General features: G+C 39.1%; 1 protein-coding gene across 1 annotated transcript in view; it reads right to left on the minus strand.

The window, feature by feature from the left end:
* Positions 1-22641, minus strand: part of LOC117428383 (ADAMTS-like protein 3) — a 127859-nt gene that overhangs the window by 15218 nt on the left and 90000 nt on the right. Inside the window, exons 16-23 of the mRNA XM_058995345.1 lie at positions 18443-18726; positions 17792-17921; positions 9924-10134; positions 9571-9750; positions 9002-9155; positions 6737-7793; positions 1647-1774; positions 1177-1305 (exon numbers count right to left, since the gene is read on the minus strand). Coding sequence (XP_058851328.1) covers positions 1177-1305; positions 1647-1774; positions 6737-7793; positions 9002-9155; positions 9571-9750; positions 9924-10134; positions 17792-17921; positions 18443-18726 — 2273 coding nt within the window. The remainder of the gene's footprint in view (positions 1-1176; positions 1306-1646; positions 1775-6736; positions 7794-9001; positions 9156-9570; positions 9751-9923; positions 10135-17791; positions 17922-18442; positions 18727-22641) is intronic.

The following is a 22641-nucleotide window of genomic DNA, read 5'->3' on the forward strand; positions in this document are numbered from 1 at the left end:
GCCTCTCTGTTGAACCAGCTTTCAAACCACACTTGTGGCAGAACGAAGTGTGGTGATGGCTGAACAGTGCTCTGCTCTCCCTTCTACTTGAAGATTCGATAGGATTTACAATGACAACCAGCTTTACACACAGTATGATGAAGAGCTCAGTTTAGTTAGCATGTTCTCCCTATTCATGGACAGTATCAATACACAGGATCAAGGCTGACATTATGAAATGCACCCCCAAGAACAAGCTATCCAGGAAAGTACTGGTTTGCAGGTAATTCCACACCTGAGTTGCGATCCAGCTGGCTGGTAAATCAAATCAACTTGCTTGCTGGCTATGGTAGGGTTTTGCCCTGGCACATACTTTTCCGTGTTGATTTGACATTACTTTTATGTAAAAGAGGCTTTCACTTTGTGGCTTAAGATTATGAAATCATTAATAAAATTAACATGTTTCCAAGCCAGCCTTGGAACCATATTAAAACATGATTTTGTGTCGGCATTTCAATCAAATGTCAACACTCTTTTTCCAGAAGATTACTTCTCTATGCGGTGTGGGAAAAATAAATTCTCCACGAAACTCATAAATGACATATTGGTTTTACCTCCAATTTATTTCCAATTAGCTGTAACCTTCATTATTTCCACACCTTAGGGAGGAACGTAAGTATGCAAACTTTCTTTTATAAAAGCACAGTTCTTACTATGCTGGCTAACCTACAGGAAAAGCAGCACCAGATTATTAACATTTTTGGTGTCCAAGGTTACACCATAACAGCACAGTTTGAACAAGTTAAAATAAGTTCCTATTTTTGTATATTTCTGACTGCACATCACTGCTGTGATGGAGGTTTCTAGTGTTTTTTTGTTTTCAAAGAATGCACTTAAATGAATGACATGGAGATGTAGAGCAGCAATACATTTAGAGTATCATGAAAAAGTAATCCCTATAACCTTCAACCGGACGTAACTATTCTTTGAGAAGCTATCAGTACAGTACATATTTAATTATCTTAAGGTCTTCATTTATAAAGCATGACATGTTCCTAAAAGTAAAGAAGCTGTAAGAACAGGCTCATAGAATAATCTAGAAGCTAGCCCATCACACTTGGCGCCGCTCAGTAAGACGCACCTGTCATGCGTGTGCCGCCTTTTCTAAAGAAGAGGTTGTTACCGGCTGTCACTAACCTGCCACAGGACACTCCAGTGTGACATTCGCTCCACTGCTGACAGTCACTGAACCCCCAACAACTGCTGTGACTCTTCGGCTCACCAGGTCCGACACATTCTTCCAGGAGACTCGGATAGAAGGTGCCTCTGTATCCAGAAATAGGATTGAATAGGAAAAAACATCTCAAATACAATGCCATTCATTTCTTATTTAACAACGGTTTCAATGATAGGTCAATCCAGTCAAAATGTATCTGTACGTCCACCGTTATTCACTGTTCACAGGTATCACAGACTCCTGAAACTTTTGCTTTAGTCTAATCTATAGCACGTGTCACAATTTTAAAAGGGCAGGATACTTGGAAATGGAAATGGAAAAAACGAATTGTGCATTTCTATATCTATCTTTTCATCTGATCATGAGCAAGCAATTATAGGCAGGTGTTAAAATGTCTAATCCACCTGGAAACATTCCTATATAATCTTACCTGCAAAGAGGAGAAGTGACGTTTCTGTGTCTGATCCCTGGTCGTTTGTCACAGTGCATCCATACAGACCAGCATCCTCAGCACCAGGACTGGATATCTGTAGTTTTCCAGTGCTATCCCATGCTACCCTGCAAACGAGCAAAATAAGTAAGCTCATATACAGTATCCCACACACTGCTGTATATCATGCACATATAAATACACACATATATACAGAGGCATATTAAATAACTGGTGAGACTTTATATCAACCACACAAAAAGTAGCAGGAATTTGAGATTCGGGTTTAGGGTTAGAATACGGTTATGAAATATTACTTTGGATACTACATTGTAATTGTATTTTTCTATTCATATAGCATGTATATTAGACATTAGATAGTCCAAGGTATCTTCGAAAACCTCTACAGTACAATTAATGAATAGAACTGTCTTACTGGTGGCTATGGTACAAATTCAAACGATTTACATAAACACAGGCTTCATATTTCAATGCAAATATGAATTGACTCCTCTCTCTTTTTTAAAATCAATAAGTTCTGGGTTACTCACACCACATCTAAATCCTTTTTTCCTCAGTTTGCTTACTAATTCTGAGCCCTGGTACACTGGTATGTTTATTATGAAGAATACAGAATATTTATTATGGCTGGTGGAGTGTACGTATTAGACTACAACCCCAGAGACACAAATCTAGACCTGGAAAGATCTGTAAGCCTCATCACTGCAGACACTAATAAAGCTTTTTAGACACTTAACAACTTCACAGGAATACCCCAAAGGAGGAACTGTTTAAATAAGCCGGAGTAATAAACTGCCTTAAACGTATTGCAGTCTGGTTCGCTAGATGAGAGTTCACCTTAAGATTGATTGATAGTTCAACCTGCTTCCACATTCCACAGGCTCTCAAGCAACTGCAGAAGACTGTTAAGTCTGCGGTCGCGTCCTTAATGACAATACCAAATAACAGCACATCCAAAGCTCGTTACTGCTCTTTCACTTCATAGAGACATTTTCTTTGTGTTGAGCTTCATAGCCGGTGTGGAATTTCACCAGTCTGATTACGGGCACGTCTAACTTGACTGTCCTCAAAATAGGACGCAGCAGTTTGTAGCCAAAACAAAGGATTACATTTTTTTTTCTTCTTCCGTGAAGTAATATTTATTTAGAATGTATCAAACTATATTCTGATTTTTTTCAAATAAAAATGAATGTGGTACTTAATGGGTTAATATACTGAATGCTTTCTGGGCACATCGTTGTACATACGATGGTAACATGTGACAAAGCATATGTACAACATATTCTGTGCTGTAGGAGCGTGAAACAGCTGGTACTTTTGTCTTAATAAAAGTTACAGAGCCAACACAAGATTTAACAAGCGCTTGTTGATATGCTGTAGGATATAAGCATTATTAAGGGTATTATCTGGATAATGTCTGTCTTCGCTGTTTGACACCAAGAACCTAAAATATTGTCTCTGTAATAATCCGAGAGAATGATTAAACAAATGAGTTCTTGTTTTAGTCAGGAGACGCTCTGTCTCTGGTCTGCCTCGAGGTTGCTTGAAAGTCGCTTGAACTTCAAAGCTGGAGGTGAAGCCAGTGTTAAGGCTCCACGCTTGAAGGAGAAGAGTATCTGCCTGAGCCAAAAACACTCTTGTTATAGCTCTCAGTCAGGGAAAGAAAAGGAGCAGCACTGGCAAATAAAACGACAGTGAATTGCTTGGATATGAAACAGCATACATTCTGGGATCTAATCAATATTATGAGCACAATGTGTTTAGCTTACAGTCCAAGATTGTCAGTGATGGAGACTGCAATAGATCCCCTGACACTAATCATAATGAGAACTGTATTAAAAAAAAAAAAACAGTGGAGATCACTGATGTTTAAGTAAGATCGGGCCAGACTGTAGTTCTGTATGAAATACCCAAATAAGAGTTTAGTACATTTTGCCATGCTTTTCACATACCTCTCAGAGCTTTACAATGCTTACCTATGCTGTACACTTTGCTGTGCTTTTACTATGATACACTTTTATAAGGGTACAATAGAACATGCACACTATGGTGATCATCAGGAATAAACCTCTGGTAGTAAATATTTAAAGATTTATTTTATAGATGCTCTCCAATGCTATTGTATGAAGAAACACTACTCAATTCTATGACAAGTATTCAATTCCTTCCTGCTTATAACCTATTAAGTTACACAGAAGTTAAGTATCTGCCTCTTTGTTCTTCATACACTTATTTAGACTGAATTCAAACAATTTAGCAGCTCCCCTGCTGTGAAAAGAGAGTGCAGTTCTCTTTGTAAAAAACACAACAACATAGAAGCAATCTGTGAAGCTCTGATCTATACTGGAATTCCAGATAAAGAAAAGGACAAGCCTTCCCGAAACATCAGATCAAGTCCATATACTTGAAGCCAAGGTTCAGCAGGTTCTAAGTCTCTGTAGATTTATTCCATGTGTTGTGCACATGTTAGGACGAGATGCTACAGGGGTTATTTATGTGAAGGTGGTAAAAAAAAAAAACTCAGCTAGGATCCTGGACCCCTGCAGATATTAGCAATATTTTCCACAGTTTTCTAATGACCCTTATTATAGGCTCTGCTCTCACAAAAGCAAACAACAAGCTGAAGTCTGGAGATCCCTCCCCGAGGAAGCCGGTGGTATTTTGAAAGAACTGTCAAGAAAATGAAAACAATTGGGGTTGTGAGCTCCGAGGAAAACATTTGGATGTGCAGATCCGTCAATTAGGGCTCGCTTGACTGGCTTTACAGACAGCGGGGTCATGACCTGCTCCACATGCGCTGTTGTGCCGATGTGAAAAATGGCCTGAAATCTGTTTTAAATATTATTGCATTTATTACAACATGTTGCCTTGTGTTAATTTTAAAAGTGGTCACTACTGATAAGCATACATTGTCCTTTAAGTGGATCGTCATTTGATCGATCCACTTAATGCCTTCATATTTAATTAGTCCTATATTTGTCTTGGCAAACTGGGCTAATATATGATTTGCACACCCAGCTGCTGTGCACTCTGGCTGGGGAGAGGCTATAACAGAGTTGAACAGAATGGAGTTTCATACTGCTAAAGGAATCATGGAAAAGGTGTAATGTAGTATTTTAGCTTCACACTATGACCAGAAATAATCGAAACTGCAAATGAATTAGCTGAACCAAGACCATAAGTGGAATGTGTGACTTTGGAATGCCTGGCAGCACAAAGTATGAATTTAACTTCTCCCCCAGAACAATTTTTATGAATTTTTTAATGAACGATATTAATGTTTTGGCAATCGATGTGAAAGTCTGGGAGGTTAAATGAAATGAAAAAGGAGATTCTAGATAATTTGATATGTTGCAACGCAACTGGCAGGGGCAACATGAGACCGAGCAGGGTCTTGGGAGCATTCCGACTTTTTAAAGTCAGGCAGCGTTTTACTTTCTTTTAATTGGTTATCACGGGAGCACTATGTTTTGGTTGGCAAAACCTGAAGTCAATTAAGAACACTGGAATGTGTCCAAATAATACTGTATTGCCTTTATCATTTATGAATCTTTCCTTTCCTAATCCTAGGACATGTAAAGATTCCAGAGGAACCCAGCCTATAAAACTACTGCTAATATTCACAGGAAAGTGTCTTAATAACCATCAGCTATGCAAAACGTGCATGACCGGAGGAGTCGGGCTTAAACAAATACATCCTAATGCCCCAGCTAAAGCAGCCTGCGTGAATACTGAGAACAGAAAGCTTTATAAAGTCAAAGAAAAAGAAACCGTCAAAACACATTTTTAGCCCGGACCTTCGATACTAAATTGATATTTTGGATATTCAACCACCGCTGACCTCCAGCTACTTACCCTCTGTCAAGGCCACAAAGCACCATAATCGAGGAAATCCTTTAAATTTCATTTAGTGATTTTGCATTTTCAGTGTGTTGAAAACGGAATAGCATGTGAGAAAGTCAATATTAATACTGCTGTGCAACTCGCTTCAAAGTTGTTCCGCCTGTTGAGATAAAACAGTAGGAACCGACTGGTGAGCTCAGGTCGGTTCCTCTGTTTTCCACATCTGGGAGCTCAAGTTTGAATACTGTACAGTGTTGTATTATAATATCGGACTTCATATGAAATGGGTTTTGAAAACTCTTTTAAAGATGACAGTCGAACATCCAAATCTGGTTTAAAAGATATTGCGTTCAGCGTTTGATCAAATATGTCTACATAATTGTAAGGACAGAACTATCCAAACATCTAGGTGTAAGGTTGTTCCCCACATTAATCCTATATATATATATATATATATATATATATATATATATATATATATATATATATATATATATATAATTACAAACTTCAGCCCAGTAGTTTAAATGCATTTCTTTAGGAACATTGAATGTTTAATGACTGTCTGGTTGGTGTAAATGATGATATTATCATGCACAGTATTGTGATCCTGCTAGAGTTGCTCTCAAAGTAATTTTTATGTTCATCATGAAATAAACCTTACCTTGAGTTCATTGAGGAAGGAAATGAGCATTTTCCCACTGGCTGGATGATAATAAGGTGGAGAGTGTGCCATTAGATAATACAGGCAGTAGTTGTTTTTATAGTTTCAAATTAGTTCAATATTCCATCATTTCTGATGGCAATGTGTCAAAACAAAGAGACAGGCCTGCCAGCAATTTTTACAGATCCATAGCATTAGTGAAGACCAGAAAGGTATGGCTAACAACCCTTGGACAGGTTTCAAGAGGAGGTCTGTGAGGCAGACCAGTGGGATACGTTTACAATCCCTACATTAACGAGTCTGAAAATTTAAAGTGCATTTCCATTTCACTACTCTGGGTTTCCTTTTTTTTTTCAAATGCTGCTGCCCTGTGATTTCATGAAACCAGCCACCGCAATTGCAATACATACAATTTGGCTCACTTTAACATAAACAGGGCTTGTTTTGAGACACAAAATTAGATTTTTTGGCATGCCATTTGGAAATCTTTTGAAAACAACAACCTATAACAAAGGCTGGAAATGTGGGCAGCATTACAGAATGTATGTATGACCACACAAACCTCTCTGAAAACTGTAACAGCATTCCGTTCTTGGTCCAAGTCCATTTTGGCTCTGGCACTCCAGTGGCTTCGCACAGCAGAAATATGGTCCGCGTAGCATTCGTCAGGAAGGCTGCTCTACCAATGCTTACGTTGTTGCTTTTCTGGAATGCCATGAGGGGGTTCAGCTTGTGTCTGATGATGCTGGGCTTTTTATATATCTGTTTGTTATAGACATGCTCGGATGCATTAGGTGTCTTATCAACAAGCTTCGAGTTTGAGGTGTTTTCCTGCAAGGGCTCCTTCCACTTTTCCGTTGTTGACTGAGGTCTGGACACTTCAGCCATCAGCTGATATATAAGCTGCGAGGCCACGTCGTCAGTCACTTCTCTATTCTCGACCAGCTGACTGATGTTCCTAACAAGCTCCTCAAACTGCTGGGAGTCCATGCTGTAGGCTCCGTGAAGGATGGCAGCCTCCAGGTGTTTGTCGGGACGTTCCTGGGAGCTGGAGGGTTCGGCTGAGTTTGTTAAGTAGTTGCCAAGAACCTGCAGGAGAGCCTGGTCGTGCGCCTGGCTGTCGTCCAAGTAAAACTCATTCTTTTCACTCCAGCTCTGCCACATCTTGCTCATTCGGTTCCACTTTTCCTCCAAGCGGCTGGCCTCATTGAGGTCTAGCTTCATCTTCAGCTTCTGGCCGTTGGGTGGTTCTATCAGCCTGTTGTTGTTCCCGATCAGCTTGAGGTTGAAAGTTTCCATTGCAGAGCCGGCAATGCAGCGGTACACCCCTATATCACTCGCCTCCAGGCTGTGGATCTTCAGGGAGCCTGACTTGGTTACCCCAATACGCTTAGAATTGGAAAGGTCTTGGCCATCCTTCTCCCACCTGATAAGCATCTTCTGGAACCGCCTCACAGGACACTTGATCACCACAGACGTCTTGGGGAGCAGGTAAGCCCGTCCGCCGATGGTGAAGTGGATGCGCTTCTCCTGTCTTGTCTGAATATAGACTCTTTTTAGGCTGAGGATCTGAGGATTACGGTTCTGGGACTGCTTGGGTTTCATTTCCTTATTATGTTCTACAGAAATAAACACATTTAGAAAAAGAATGTGAGGAAAGTGATACATAAGTAAGATGTATTTATTTCCTGCAAAACCACTGTCATGTTAACACAGACACTTCATGATCTCGGCAAGAAATCATTTTTTTCTGGCACAAAGTCCAATGCAAAGTTGACCATTGGCAGCTTTGCAGCTTGAGACAGACTTTCTTATCTTAGGTCACACCCTTTTTGGAATATTTTTGAGTTTGTAATGTAATATTTTTGTTAACTGACCTTTGAAACTGTTGGAGATGTTTGACCAACAAAAAGTGATCTTGGAATTAAGGTGGGGTTGTTTTTGTTATTCCAGGTGAGGCTACAGAAAATATTTTGCCTCAGACAAAGGTTACTTGATCATTCAGCATTCCTCTATTAATTACAATCAGATATCTCTTTAACTCGTAATATTGTATATAACTTTAGTCCAAGGACATTCTTTAAAGTCCACAGGGTGTGTTTAAATAATGTTATGTACCTCAGACACTTGGCTTGCAATTACTGACACACAGTCCAGGAAAGTAAGTATTGAGTAACAAGTACAAGTAACACATTAATTATGATCTTTGGCTTGCTACATAATACCACATGACTTAAATGTTAACTTAAATACATTTATTGTTAATCCACATCTTGATTATGCAGGGTAGAAGTGACAAAAGACAATAATGTGGCAGTTAAAGACGGAACTTCTTTAATACAGACAGAACCGGTTCTCTTATTTTCACACTATCTAGGGACCATGCTGTTTTTAGTACAGCCACAAACCCGAAAGGGAGCCGCAGTAATTCCACTTACTGTTTAAGAGTAAACAATGCTCCGTACTAGTGTCAAAACAGGACTGAACAAGTCATACTTTCCCTCTCTTACAACATAGGCTCTCTCTAGGAACCAATAAACACTTATCTCTAAAATACAGCTTTTAATGTGTTATCCACAGTAAAACAGTTTGACATACATTTTACTGTAAGCACAGCCAGAGGAAACTTTCTAGTGTGAAAAAAAAATCAATATCGAAGCACTTAAACATGCATCCTATTTAGCAGAAGATACAATCTGTGACAAAGTTCCTTCTGCCTAAGCGACCGGTGATTTACATTACTGCTGCCCTTCGTTTTCCATAAGCACAAGCAGGCAGATATAGAGGCGGGTCGCACGCAGGTCGAGTGTCAAGGGCAGGCACTTACTGGGGCAGGCGTTCATGCGACAGGTCCTGATGAGAGGTGGAGGGAGAAGGCCACTGCACACTGATCTGCTTAATGTGACCTGCTGGCCTGCTGCTGTAAGCCGGCGACAGACAGTCTCCCTTCTTTGGGTTCCAACACCGCAACTAACTGAGCACTGCAAACGGAATACCAAACATTACATTTCATTTCACTCAAAGCTTTGTTTTTTTCTGCCAGTGGCTTTCTTCTGGTGCTGGCCATTTTCAGGAGGTACGACTGTACTGTATTTGCATGAGGGGGGTCAAAAACAGGTTCAAGAAACAGGGCTACAAGAATGCAAATAATTTACATTATTTTAATTAAGTTGAAATCCTAAACTATGCGACTGTTACTGTTAATATGCTGAAAGGTAAGAAGATGTACGTTAACACCTTTCTATATTATATTGCTCCAATCACCAGGAACAAATATAACCATGAGAAAATTATACTGAACTCCCTGTGAGCGTCTCATAAGATATGCATGTTCTCATGACTGTTCTGAAATGTTATCAATGAGTTTTCTTCAGCTGCAATGGTCAAACAGCTCACCTTGGACCAGTCTCCTCCTGCCATCTGTGGTGGACAGTCTGTTTTAGCACAGTGTGTGTGAGGCAGAGGTTTGGGATCCTGGCAGAACTCATCGAGAAGCTTCAGAAAACTGCCATCCGACAGCAGCTGTTTACAGTGGACTTTCCGGGACTGGGTACCGCCGCCACAGGAATGTGAACACTGTCAAAACAAACCACAAACCAAACTGTTGCATGACTGCAGTTTCTTTCCCCCCCGACTTAGAAAGTTATGTGCATCAAAAAGAGCCTTCTAGCCTCCTAATTCATAAAATCAACCATGTACTGTACGTTTACAAAAAGCAGCACAGAGCTTTCAAAACCAATCTAAAATACCTGTTGCCAGTCTTCAGCAATCCAAGTTGGTGGACAATCAAACTGGTTACAAGCCTGCAGCACAGCAGGTTTTGTCTCTTGGCACTCCTTTTCAGCAACAGTGACCGAGTGCTCGGGTGCGAGCGACAAGACGCGTGTGCAGTAGACGTTCCTGGTCTTTATTCCAACTCCACAGCTAGCCGAGCACTGACTCCAAGAGGTGACTTCCCATCTGAGCAGAGAAATAAAAATAATAAAATCAATGAAATCCTGGTTATCCATTGATCTGCCACTATACACCCCCCCCCCCCCCCTTTTGTTGGACTACAGAGGCTGATTTATTAAGAAGAATACTGTGTGAGTCTAGTGGTGATTTTTTAAAGTATAAAACAGTTCCAAACAGGTGAAGGGTGATAACGGTTTTGATTCCATACAGAATTAACTTTTCAGTAACCTTTCAGCTGAAGCATATTGTGGAATGGGTTAAACAAACCAAAAAAAAGGTATTCCCAGGATGCTACCAGCACATGGTGCTTGGTACATTTACAACTTTGGTAAATGTTTCTACTAAAATGAGCAGGAAAGCCTGCAACATTGCAATACGGTTTTTCTTTTAGACTCAATTGCAGGTCATCTTTGGTATAGGGATTTGCCTTGTTACAGTAGGCAGTTTGGTCTGGCCTAGTGCAAAGAAATAAGGAACAGGAGGTTCAAATCCTAGATCAACAGCAGATTGGAAGTGAGATCTGAGGCATGCCACAGGGCATTCCGGGGTTTAGTCTGCCCAGCTGTAAACATGGAATCAGAACCCCACAGAAAACAAGACGTGGCTTCTGCATTTGGTTCTCAAACATAAACGTTTTACCGGGTGAGCGCTATGTTTGCTTTTCAGTTTTTGGGGTTACATTTCTGAACTACAATTCCATGACACAAACTTGTGCAGCTGTTGTTTGCAGACTGGGAGCCCTATGAAGAGTTCCCTAGCAATAAATTGTATTCATAAAGACAGCAAAAGATATAGCAGATTGTTGCACTGTGCTAGGTAAATCACTCCCTGTAAACGCTGTAAATTACTATCAGGCCTCAAACGGAAGTAGAGGCAATTAAAAAACAACAGCTCAGACATCAGAAAATGGGAAAGCGACCCCTGTAGCACAGCATGTAGTCATAAAGTAGAAAATGATACAGTTATGAGCTTCACTACGCAGCTGCTTCCTGTGAGGGATAACACACATTATAGGAGCAGGAAGGCATGCTAAATGAAGCTATGTATCATCGTTATGAACATATTGAAAAATGTTTGGAAACATATACATTTGTCTGCAGTTTCTTGAATAATAGTTTACAACAATGAATTTCAAGGGACAAGCATGTGGTGATTGATGTGCTGGTGGATATGTTTCCAAGGTAACATCTATTATAGTGAGTGGCATCTCCCTATAGAATGAACACATTTTGCTTCATAAAGTCGAATGAAGCCTGCTGAATAATATTAGGTTAACATATTGCCATTTTGTAGTTTTCCGTATACTTAACCAAAAACTGACACAACTCGAAAAATGTGACATTTAAAAATCTAACTTGAAATACTGTACTACTATTATGGCTTTCGGTAGACTTTTGCAATAGCATTTTGTAGCTTCTTTGATTACATGGTGTTAAATATTACATGGTTAAAATAATCTAAATTATGATCATATAGTTTTTTTTTTTTTTTTTAAAACGATGTCTCAATCCTAAAATACTTGGTGATGCAAAACTATTGGCCATAGATGTGTGTATGTGTGTGTGTGTGCGTGTGTATATATATATATATATATATATATATATATATATATATATATATATATATATATATATATATTTGTTGTTAGTTTAGGGACTGTAAAAAGTTTTAGCTAGTATTTCATGTGTGAGTTAGGTTTTTGTTTTGTTTTTGTTTTCTTTTATTTCTGTAATTAATAAAAACACACGAAAGTGCTTAAAAAAGTGGAAATCTTGTGTCTGGGTTTGTGAAAAGGGGCTACGAACCTTTCAGAATAAGTAAAGTCTATCCTGTCGTTTTGTAACCTTTCTGTGCTAAAAGGCAGAGCTTAGACTATAAAGTCACTTTGATTAAAGAAAAACCTGAATCATGTCCTTAGGCATGCTAACAATGGTGCAGGTTTTGAACGTGAAACCAAACCCTACACTTGAGTCAAATAATCTGGATCTGATACTTTTGGTATCTTTGCATTAAATTAGGACCATAAGAAGGGCCCCCGCTGCTATTCAAGGACACCGGAGAGGTACTGAGTTACATTAGAGGAAGTAGGTATATGAGATCCTGATGCGGGAGGACTTACTTATCTGAAATTGACTTCACCGTTTATCTTGATATTGCACACTTACACTGAAAAACTAAGATTACTTCAGAACTGAAACATTACTGGATGGGAATGGGAACAGTATTGCAAGTGGGAGGATGGCCTGTGGATTCTAAACACCAGATCTAAGGCCAGGAGTAGGAGGTGCAGCATTTGCGCAAAGGCACACGCAGCCCTCCTTGGGGTTTATTTTAATGATCTGAACATCAACAGATTATAATACCCCTGCCCTAAACCTCATAACCACCCTGCTCTATCAAAAGCCACAATTCTAAAAGGTATTGATAATGTCGACCCAGGGGACTTTTTCGACCTGAAAAAAGAAACAAGGAACAGAAGTCACAAATGGAGATTAGATAAAGGGGCATTCAGAACAGAAAATAGGAGGCACTTTTTACACAGAGAATTGTGGGAGTCTGGAACCAACTCCCCAGTAATGTTGTTGAAGCTGACACCCTGGCATTCTTCAAAAAGCTGCTTGATGAGATTCTGGGATCAATAAGTTACTAACAACCAAACAGGCAAGCTGGGCCGAATGGCCTCCTCTCGTTTGTAACCTTTCTTATGTCCTTAAGCATCTTTCCACTGTTTTTATTTAAAATTGCATTTAGTGGAGTTAATAAAGGGGGTGAATAAACTACACTAGTTTTTACTCCCTCTTCCAGACAGCACTCCTTACTAGACTAATGTAATCAGACAGGTGATTGTTTTGAGTGTGTTTGACCAAAATGGGAATATATAATATGCCTTTGTTGTTATTGTGAAGATGTGCAATTAACTACATAGCCAAGATACGAAGCTGGAGGGGTTTTTATTTTTACTTCCAGGAGTCAGCAGTCCACTAACAATCTCACAACAGTTCAAAGTCGAGAATTCAAAGCAGTTACTTTTTTGGGGTCCACTTTATATATCTGCGGGGTTTTTTTATGCCCCACGGAAGCAAAGAGTGCATTTCACCCAGCCAAAACAAATTCTCTGGAAGTAAAGAATAGGCTCTCTTGTGTGCATAAGAAGCAGGGGTGACACTAAAGGGCACAACAGCACTTTCATTTAGGTCATATCCATGCATGTTGGCTCTGCTTTTGTGTTAAGACCTGTGCCCTGTACAGAAGCAGTGTGAAGGGCTGTGTGCGAGTTAGTTTTCATCATTTACCACATCAAACGGGGTCAAAACAAAGTTCAGTTCTTCCACATGGATGATTATTACTTTCTCTGGCAGCGACTCAAAATCTCGATATCGGAAAAGTGAGAAAACAGTGGAAGGCACCAATTCCAAAATCTCTTTAAATCTCTTTAAGGAAGTATGGAAAATGAAAATAAAAGAGCATACAGAATAAACAGAAATGGCTTTTTTCCACTCCTTCGAGAGTAACTCCTTCCCTTTCTGCTAGTGCGATATCCTTTACTAATCTGTCGGAAACATTAAGTCATACCATGGCATGAAAACACACTTCAAGCGCAAAGAAGGTAGACTGCAAGGGAAAATATGTGTATTTTTTTTACACATACTGTACATTAATCCTTTTAAGTGTGTTAAATATGGGATTTAGACAGTCCCTTAAAATCTTTTAGTAGACCCTTTTTTTATCCATCCTCTTGTAAACACTAACTTTCAACACCAAAATACTGCAGTATATCTTTCTGTTTATTTTTTTTAATTAAAGCGAGTTCATATTGCTTGTCTAAAACACAGTAATAAGGCTTTTTGTTTACACTAGAGGTTCACTGGTAACTAACAACCTGAAATGCTGCATCTTGATTGGCTGAGGCAGTGTCCAACTTTCTATGAGGTTTATAATAAAGATTATTAACATTTTCAAATACCCTCTGCTTTACACTGACTCAGATGTATTCTTAAAAAGAACTTGTATGCAAACCATGAACGAAGTGATAGCTTACTATATATTATAATGTGGTTTTATGGCAATAATTATAGTGTACATTGAGTAAATAATACGGAACGAGATCTAAACTAATTATTATAATAATTAAAGCCACTACAGCGACAATTCCACAGCTTTGCTCGATAATCCTTCAATTGCTCTGCAATTTAAAAAACCAGCCGGGATGGATCTCCAGAAGTTCCATGCTGGTACATCTGTTTGGGTAAAGTGAATTGTCTGCGTCGCGATGGGGTCGTTCGCAAGACAATCCCAAGCCGAACACAGATTTCGGGTTTCTAAAAATGTCAATTAACCCCAAGCCGAGGGGGTGGAGCCAATCCCGATAGGGTTGTGTTTCGGCTTGGGGTCCTAAAATATCCATTTGCAGATGTACATACTTTAGGTCAGAAACAATTTTAAGCAGGGAAAGTGGAAACATGTTGGAATTAGTACCGGTAGTTTACAGTTTGTGTTTGTTTTGTGGATTTCAGAGATCTTATGGATCTCATAAAGAAAGAGAAAGAGCAGTAAGCCCAGTGCTGGCTCTTATCAAAAAGTGTATTTTTCTTTGTACAGCTCAATAAGGGTCAATGTTCAACCTACCTCTTACTTGTAATATACTGTAAAACAAAAACATTCGGATGAATTGTGCCAAGAAGTCATCATTCTATCTTTAAACTTCAAGAAAGTGCATAGTAAACTATTACTGCTTACAACAGCCTGTAAAACAAAAATGATCCAAGCCAGATTGGGGAAAATATCATTAGTTTTAAATCCATTTTTTGTTTTGTGTTTTGCCATTTTATGCTTTTAAGCATTTTGTTACTTTTGTTTATTTTAAACTTGAGTTTAAACACAGAATACCTCCCGTGCAAGACAAAGCAGGTGCCTGTTTCTGAACCGCTAAATAAAACAGCATGACTTTTGCATTAAAAACAGAGAGTCACATCTTTGAAGCTGCATCAAATTCTCCAGCTCCCAATCAGCCTAAGCCCTTGCTCGTCCAAATACAGTATCGCTTTCTCAACTAAATCAACACTTTTTGACTTTTGGTTATTGCCATTTGACTCCAGGCCTATTAAAGGAAAAACAATCCCTGCAAAGAATAATTTGCTAAGCATGCCAAAGAGAGGAGTTGAGCGGCTCTCATAATGCCCAACATTGTCGATCTGACAAGTACTTAGCATCAGTCACAAAACCCTCTTTCAACCTCAATCATTCTCTGAAATGTTGCTTTGACGTACCAAAAAGCAGTCACACAGATCTAGAACTTATACACACAAAGAATAATATTCTGGCTAAGGTTGGACTATTGTAATGCTCTGCTTTCTGGTGTCTCTTCAAAACTAATTCATAGGTTGCAGTATGTGCAAAATAGTGCGGCACGGGTTTTGACGAGAACAAGAAAGCATGATCACATATCCCCAGTCTTAGTATCACTTCATTGGTGGCTAGTAAAATTTAGAATCGATTACAATATCTTGCTGCTGACTTTTAAAACCTTACATGGCCTTGGTCCAATCTATTTTAAGGACATGCTCTGTCATTACGTGCAGCAGCAGAGTTTACAGTCTGCTAGCAGAAAGGCACTATATAAAATAAATCTATTATTATTATTATGATTATTATTATTATTATTATTATTATTATTATTATTATTATTATTATTATTGTGTATTGGAAATGAAGAAGATGACTGTAACAGCACCTTTAATAAAGGGGAGGGGGGGTGTTTGTTCAAGTATCTTTCTTTACTGTATTTCTGTTTCCTCCCCAATGTTAACAGTGCTATACATACTCTGCTTTTGGTTCAGTAAAAGCTCTCTCGTAGTGGCAGTTTGACAGGTTGGCAGGTATTTAAAAGTCAATGGATCCTCCACAATCTTTTCAGCAAGGTAAAACAATATATTTGTATTAATGAAGCAAACAGGTTTTACCTTGCAGAATACAAATGAACAAAACAGTTAAAATCTTTTTAGACAAGCAAGTCAGTGACCTCTCTCTGGCCTTTACAAAGGCCTACATTTCCTCAGTGGGTGCGACCCCTCAGAAACTCATTTCCAATCACCCGATTTTATCAGTAATGTAAACCTAAACCCTATTGTCATATCCTGCTCGTTTCTTCAGGAAAGTAATCCAGCATTCCTTATTGCTGATGACAGAACGATTCAGAAGGTTTAACTCTGAAATAATAACCACGAGTTCCGCACAGGAAACTTCATAAATATTTACAAATGAACACAGCTTTGATCATGGAAAGACAACACCATCCCCAGTGTTCTCTGCTCTATGGACCCGTGTGTGTGTGTGTGTGTGTGTGTGTGGAGGGCACTGGCTGAAGCACTTCTACACAAGCCACTTCCCTTTTGTGCAATTTCAGAATCAACTTGCACTGGCTCTTATCTGTTGGGATACTATTTACAGCAAGACTTGTATTTAAACAAAATTAAAAAGAAAACCATGGCACTAGGGAGAAACAAAAAAACGAGATTTGTACAGACAGAAAGCCTTTCCATCCATAATATAATAAGTTGAATTTTTTTTTTTTTTTTTTCATTTAGTGAGTCGTGTGCAAAATGCAGTTCTATAGTGTTGACTGAAATTTGTGTGGGAACGATATGAGAATGAAATGAAAATGCCAATACAGATCTTGTTTGTATTTTGATACATGATGGATTTAAACAAGTTATACCAGAGGGGCTTTGGGAATATTTGCTGTTGAAATCTTGTAGGGGGGTCCTATGGTTTTCTAAAATCCTTGCATGATATGGCAACCAACCATTCCCTCTCAGTGCTTAAAACAGGTGGTCCCAACAGTCAGCTGCTTTCCCAGGGCCAGGCGTTTAGGACCACACATGATTATTAAACAGGTGGCCATACAAGCAGCCATCCCAGCAGGAGATGCAATATTACATGTTCCCTTGAAGAATTGATTATTATACTCTTGGTGCTCGATGATGAAGGAATTCTAAACAGTATTCTCAAATGCCACTCGTTCGGTTTGGCATGTACTGTATGTGGTTTCTGGTACCTTAATACAGTAACTTGCTTAAACTCTTGTCTTTTAAACATACCGTAGTTAGTGTTGCCTTTGTTTTGTGCATTTAAAGACCATTAAAGACCATACAAGACCATGTTAAGAAAAGTTAAAATAAAGTTAAAATAAAACCAAAATACAAACCAGGCATTTTAACAAAAAAAAAAAAAAAAAAAAAAGCTGTTTGTGCCTTAGGGGTAACAATATTTTCATTTCAACTACTCCTGGAAAGGAAACCCTCAATTACTTCAAGTGTGAAGTGCTAAGCGCTGAGATAATGATGTATATATTGATGACATGTAAACACTGCTATGGGTTTGTGTGGGTTACATTCCTGCTGCATTCCAACCACAAATGACTGGTGTGCTGATGTTTTATCTGAGCCTGTGCTCTGTTGGGGATGCATTCAGTTCTGTGTGCTTGCGTCTGGAGAAGGCTCAATGATAAGGGCTCACAGCCTGTGCTCTGTTGGGGATGCATTCAGTTCTGTGTGCTTGTGTCTGGAGAGGGCTCAATGATAAGGGCTCACAGCCTGTGCTCTGTTGGGGATGCATTCAGTTCTGTGTGCTTGTGTCTGGAGAAGGCTCAATGATAAGGGCTCACCTTGCTGGACAGGGTTCTGGATTGCATTTTCGAATCATTTCAGGGGGGCGACTGGAGCCATCACACAGAGCATCACCTACAGCTGCTCGTTTCTGCTTATTCAGACACACCACAATGGCTTCTTGTTTTCCTGCAAACATAACCCATTCAGTACCATTCAAACAGAACACAACATACTCAATGTCTTCTGGAATATGCTTCCTGTTTCTGTTGGGTCTTAAAATCTTTTCATTTATTTTTAGCTGAGTTTTCTGTATACCGCTGTTTAACCTAATAGAGTAGACCCATACACCAATTAAACATCCTTTTTTTTAAATTACATTTACTCGTGCAAAACATTAACCAGATTTCTTGCTGTACGTATTTTACCTGAGTTTTACTCAAGCACGAGAAAACATGATGTTTTACATTGGCTTAGATTCCAAGACCAAGCTTTTCAAATAAATCTCCAAAAATTCTACCTTGGCATAACCTGCCCCCGCCCCCCTCCCCATGGCTAATGTGTTAGGCTCTAATCCTTAAACATGGACTCTTAAAATACATCTGTCCTATTAGAATATCTCAGACTGTGCAATTCCTGTATAAATGTGATCACAATAAAGGTGATTATTTCCAGTAATACAGAACAGCTTTGATATTGAATCCAGATACCTCCTGCGCATGAAGCAGAGCATGAGGTGAACCCTTCATACTCCCAGTCATACAGCTCCTCGTCATCATAGTGAGGAATGGAGGACTCGTACACAGCAGGATCCCCATCACACGGTCCCAGGTTACAGCCTCGCTCTGTCGGGGGCTTCGAGTCCTCGCACTCATCGTCGGGCAGCTCGACCTCCGTCTGGGAAAAAGAGAGGAGGACTCGGCACTTCACCTGCCGTGTCTGTCTGCCAGGCCCGCAGGTGACACTGCAAGGTGACCAGACTTTGGGAATATACCTGTGGACACAGGAAGCAGGAAGACGGGCAGGTTCAGGATCTGCGGCTCAGGAGATACACTGTAAGAGCAGCCACAGACGGGCTGAAATCCTATCGGTTTCTCTTGGGATCTAAATGTGTTACATTCAGGGCATGTCTGTACTGAACACATATTTATAAAACAAGTACTTTTCCTTTGGGCAGTGATTCTGGTCCTGGTCAATCACTGAAAATGAGAATGCTTGCTGGATGAGCTTCACGTTTTATGCCACTTACACATAGGATACTCCATGAATGTTGGCCATCCTCTTGAGTGAAACAACCACAACACTCCACGAACGTTTATTGAGTATCATAAAACTACTGGGCAGTAAAATCTGCAAGCTATCATTTTTCTTCGATGTCAAGCGAATCGCCTAGCACAGGCCTTCCCTTAATAAGATGTAACATTTATGCACGTGCCAAGAATCTGTAATTCATATGATGGTTGGAAGAATGTGATATTTATACATTAGGGTTTTGTTTTTTTTATGACCCTGCCGTGATAACAATGATACATTTCTTTCAGGCCAAGACAATTAACTGGGTTTGAAGAGCTTGAGTCTCGGCGCAGGGATTTTCATGGTGTTGCATTGTGGAGCCACAAGCACTTCAGAACAGCAGCTTTCCTTTCAAAGACAATTGCAGTTGGGAGATGTTCCTGATTCTCCAGTACTGATGGTGAATTTCATTATTAGGAAGTTTGTTCCAGTTTTTAGTGACGACTACAGCCAATTTTCTGTACTTGTTTTCAACATTTATAGACTGAACAGCTGCGAGCGGTCAGAAATAAATGGCTGCATGAAATAAAAAATACAAAAACGAAAATACAATCATCTGTTAATGATTATTGTTGCCTAAGAATATTCCTCATGTCCTTACCAAAAGTTTTTTTTTCAGATATTTTTTCTTTTTGGGGAATGATTTAATAAGCAAGCTATGCAATGGAAATGTTTTTGCAACCTAATTTCGTTTCTGTGAAAAGAAAGATGTTTAAATAAATGTAAGGAAATCCAGCAACTCACCTACCAAAAAAAAAATTGTAGCGTTTCGGCTTAGCATTGCCTTTATTGGGGCATTGTCTTTATCGGGATATCCTGATGAAGGCAACGCATAGCTAAAATGTGTTGGTTTTAAATGTTTTTTATAGCCAGTAAAGCATTTTGTTTCATATGTGTGTTGCAGGATTTACATTTATTTAAACATCTTTCTTTTCACAGAAATGGAATAAGGTTGCAAAAACCTTTCTATTGCATCACTTGTTTATTTCTTTGACTTGCACAAACATGCAAGGAAGTTATCTTGTGACAGGCAAACAATCAGTATCATATATTTAAACAAACCAAGTGGAATGTAATGGTTTCTATGTGTACCTAAGCTGTTTGTTACTTGCTAATGAAATCATTCCCAAACAATGTTCTTTGAAAAAAACTTTCCTGTCCGCTTACAGCTGTTTAGTATATAAATGTTGAAAACAAGTCTGGAAAATTGGCCACTAAAAACTGGACTAATAATGCAATTCACCATCAGTACTGGAGAATTTAACACGCACTTGACTTGAGAGATATGTCGAATGCATCTGTATTTCACACCAAGCTGTTCCTTAAGGATGTGGATCTTAAGTTTGCTAATGACAGCCACGTGTGTTGGTTTTAATAATATGCTACATAAGGTCTTGACCCCCTATCGTTCTTGCAAACTCATTGTGATGGCCCGATGAATAACGTTGTTCGTTTTAATAAGTTATACATTCTCTGCAGGAAAGGGACTAATAAATCCTGCCATAGAAACAATTGGCGATTGTTGTAGCTTTGTAATGTTTTCACATTACAGTTACAGGTGATCTTGCAGTAAAAACTGACAAGAAAAACATTGGGTACAAAGCTCTGGTAAGGTGAAGACTTCTAATGTCCGCGTTTAAGTGCAATGCATAAGAAGCACCAACCTTCCTTTAACATTTCCATTTACATACATTAGTTGCTTAAAGGATTTCCACTATCTTATTAGAAATGTACTGTTTGGTACTGATCTGTCCATTCTACATTGTCAATGAACATATAAAAATATCCAATACAGTACAGAGCTCATGTGTGACTCAGGACTCGCAAGATTTTAGGTCTGAGAATCCTTCACTCTGAACTTGAAAATCAAAGTGAATATGGCGGTGTCATGTCACCTCCTTGTCAAATTTCAACCCCCCACTGTAGTCGTAAATGAGTAAAGTGACAATTCAGTTTTGCGATTAAGAGTCAACAGAGTAAAAACAAAAACATATTTTTGCATTTTTTATTGGTATTTAATTGTAATGTTTATACTTGCAATGCTTTTGTTATTTACCACAAAGGTCAATCTTTGAGTTAGGAAAACGGGCCTGTTTGTACTTTTCTGTTTCTTTCTACACTCCTTGTTTCAATATTCAGAAATACACCTACCTTACCCAAATTCACTGGCATGTTGCACACCTCCTTCTCCAGAGTATCTGTCCCTCTTAAACCAAATTGACACCCACTGTACACGTGCTTCCTCTAAGGAGAAGGACGTCTGTATTTTAGTTAATCAAACAGCTAAGGCTTCCTATAGATTCACCCGTGCTGTCTAACTCTCTGTGAGGTCGATGACACAGTGAGGTTATGACACAGAAAGCCAAAACATATCATGTTTTGACTAATGCGTCCATATAATTAAGGGATATTATGATGTCAGAAATCAAAATGCTTACATGATCGAAAGAACAGATCTCACTTTTAGCAGACAGGGATGCCATTTACAGCTGTAACAAATTGTTACACCTGTTTTAAAAATTAATATTCAGGTAAAATATGTATATATCATACGACCAAACCCAACAAGTAATAATAAACAATACATCTAATGTAGGTCCAAAGTTAAACGTGATTATGCATTGTAATGAAGCACAAGGCCTTAACACACCTATTGAAATACAACTGTTAGCAAGTAGTTGAGCAAATCGTGTAAAGCAATTATTGCGCTCAATGGTTCTCCTGTTGGACACTCTCCCAATTTTTCATTCAATCCATTAAATGCAAGCGAACAGGGACTCATTCTCATTTTAGGGGCAAACTAAGCAAGCTGTACTATGGTGAGGCTAGTCTTGCAATTGAAGTGCGACCCTTTAAGCCATTCTCATCTTCCAACTGAGGTCGTCATTCCTCTACAGATTAACATTGAGTTTACAGCCCCAGCCCAGGGCCAATGTCCATATAGACTTCCCCTTCACTTCCATGCATCAGAAAGAGCAGATTTTATTTTACAATACTGCTCCTGGCTTTAATCACCAGGCTTTAGATCTCTGCTCCAGATTACAGGCTATGCTGAAAGGGCTACCTGTATAAATGACTTCAGATATATAGGATTGATGAATAGCATTACAATGGACAGTTTAAGGGGACCCAGCTGTGGGCTGAAAAGGGAAAGACTGGGCAGCCAAGTTTTCAACATCAATGAATTCCAGGGATGTCAGGGCTGTAACCTTGCCCTGTACTCTAAAGGCAAAAAATCTCAAGTCTGGCAAAGAAAAGCTAAAGTCACATCTTACACTGATATTCTAGAACCTCTTCAGTTTTCTTTTTCTACTGCAACAGTCAAATTACTTTGTGTTTGCCTGACATAACAGCATAGCAATGTGAGTACATCAGCACATCCATATAACAAATGCATCCAAAAGCATCCATAAGTAAATGGGAATTTGAGAGCAAATGGGAAATGACAGAAGGGTTCCGCAAATGTATAAACTGGGCAACAAAATAACTTATTAACAAACAAGTCTTTAATCACTTGAATGTTCTTACATGAGCCAGGACCTGTCAAATACTTCATTCATTACTTCTGGGTTTATTTCCCCAATGTGTACATGTTTTGTACAATAACATGTATGCA

The sequence above is a fragment of the Acipenser ruthenus genome, chromosome 21, assembly GCF_902713425.1.
Source record: "Acipenser ruthenus chromosome 21, fAciRut3.2 maternal haplotype, whole genome shotgun sequence".
In the NCBI taxonomy this organism is placed as follows: Eukaryota; Metazoa; Chordata; class Actinopteri; order Acipenseriformes; family Acipenseridae; genus Acipenser; species Acipenser ruthenus.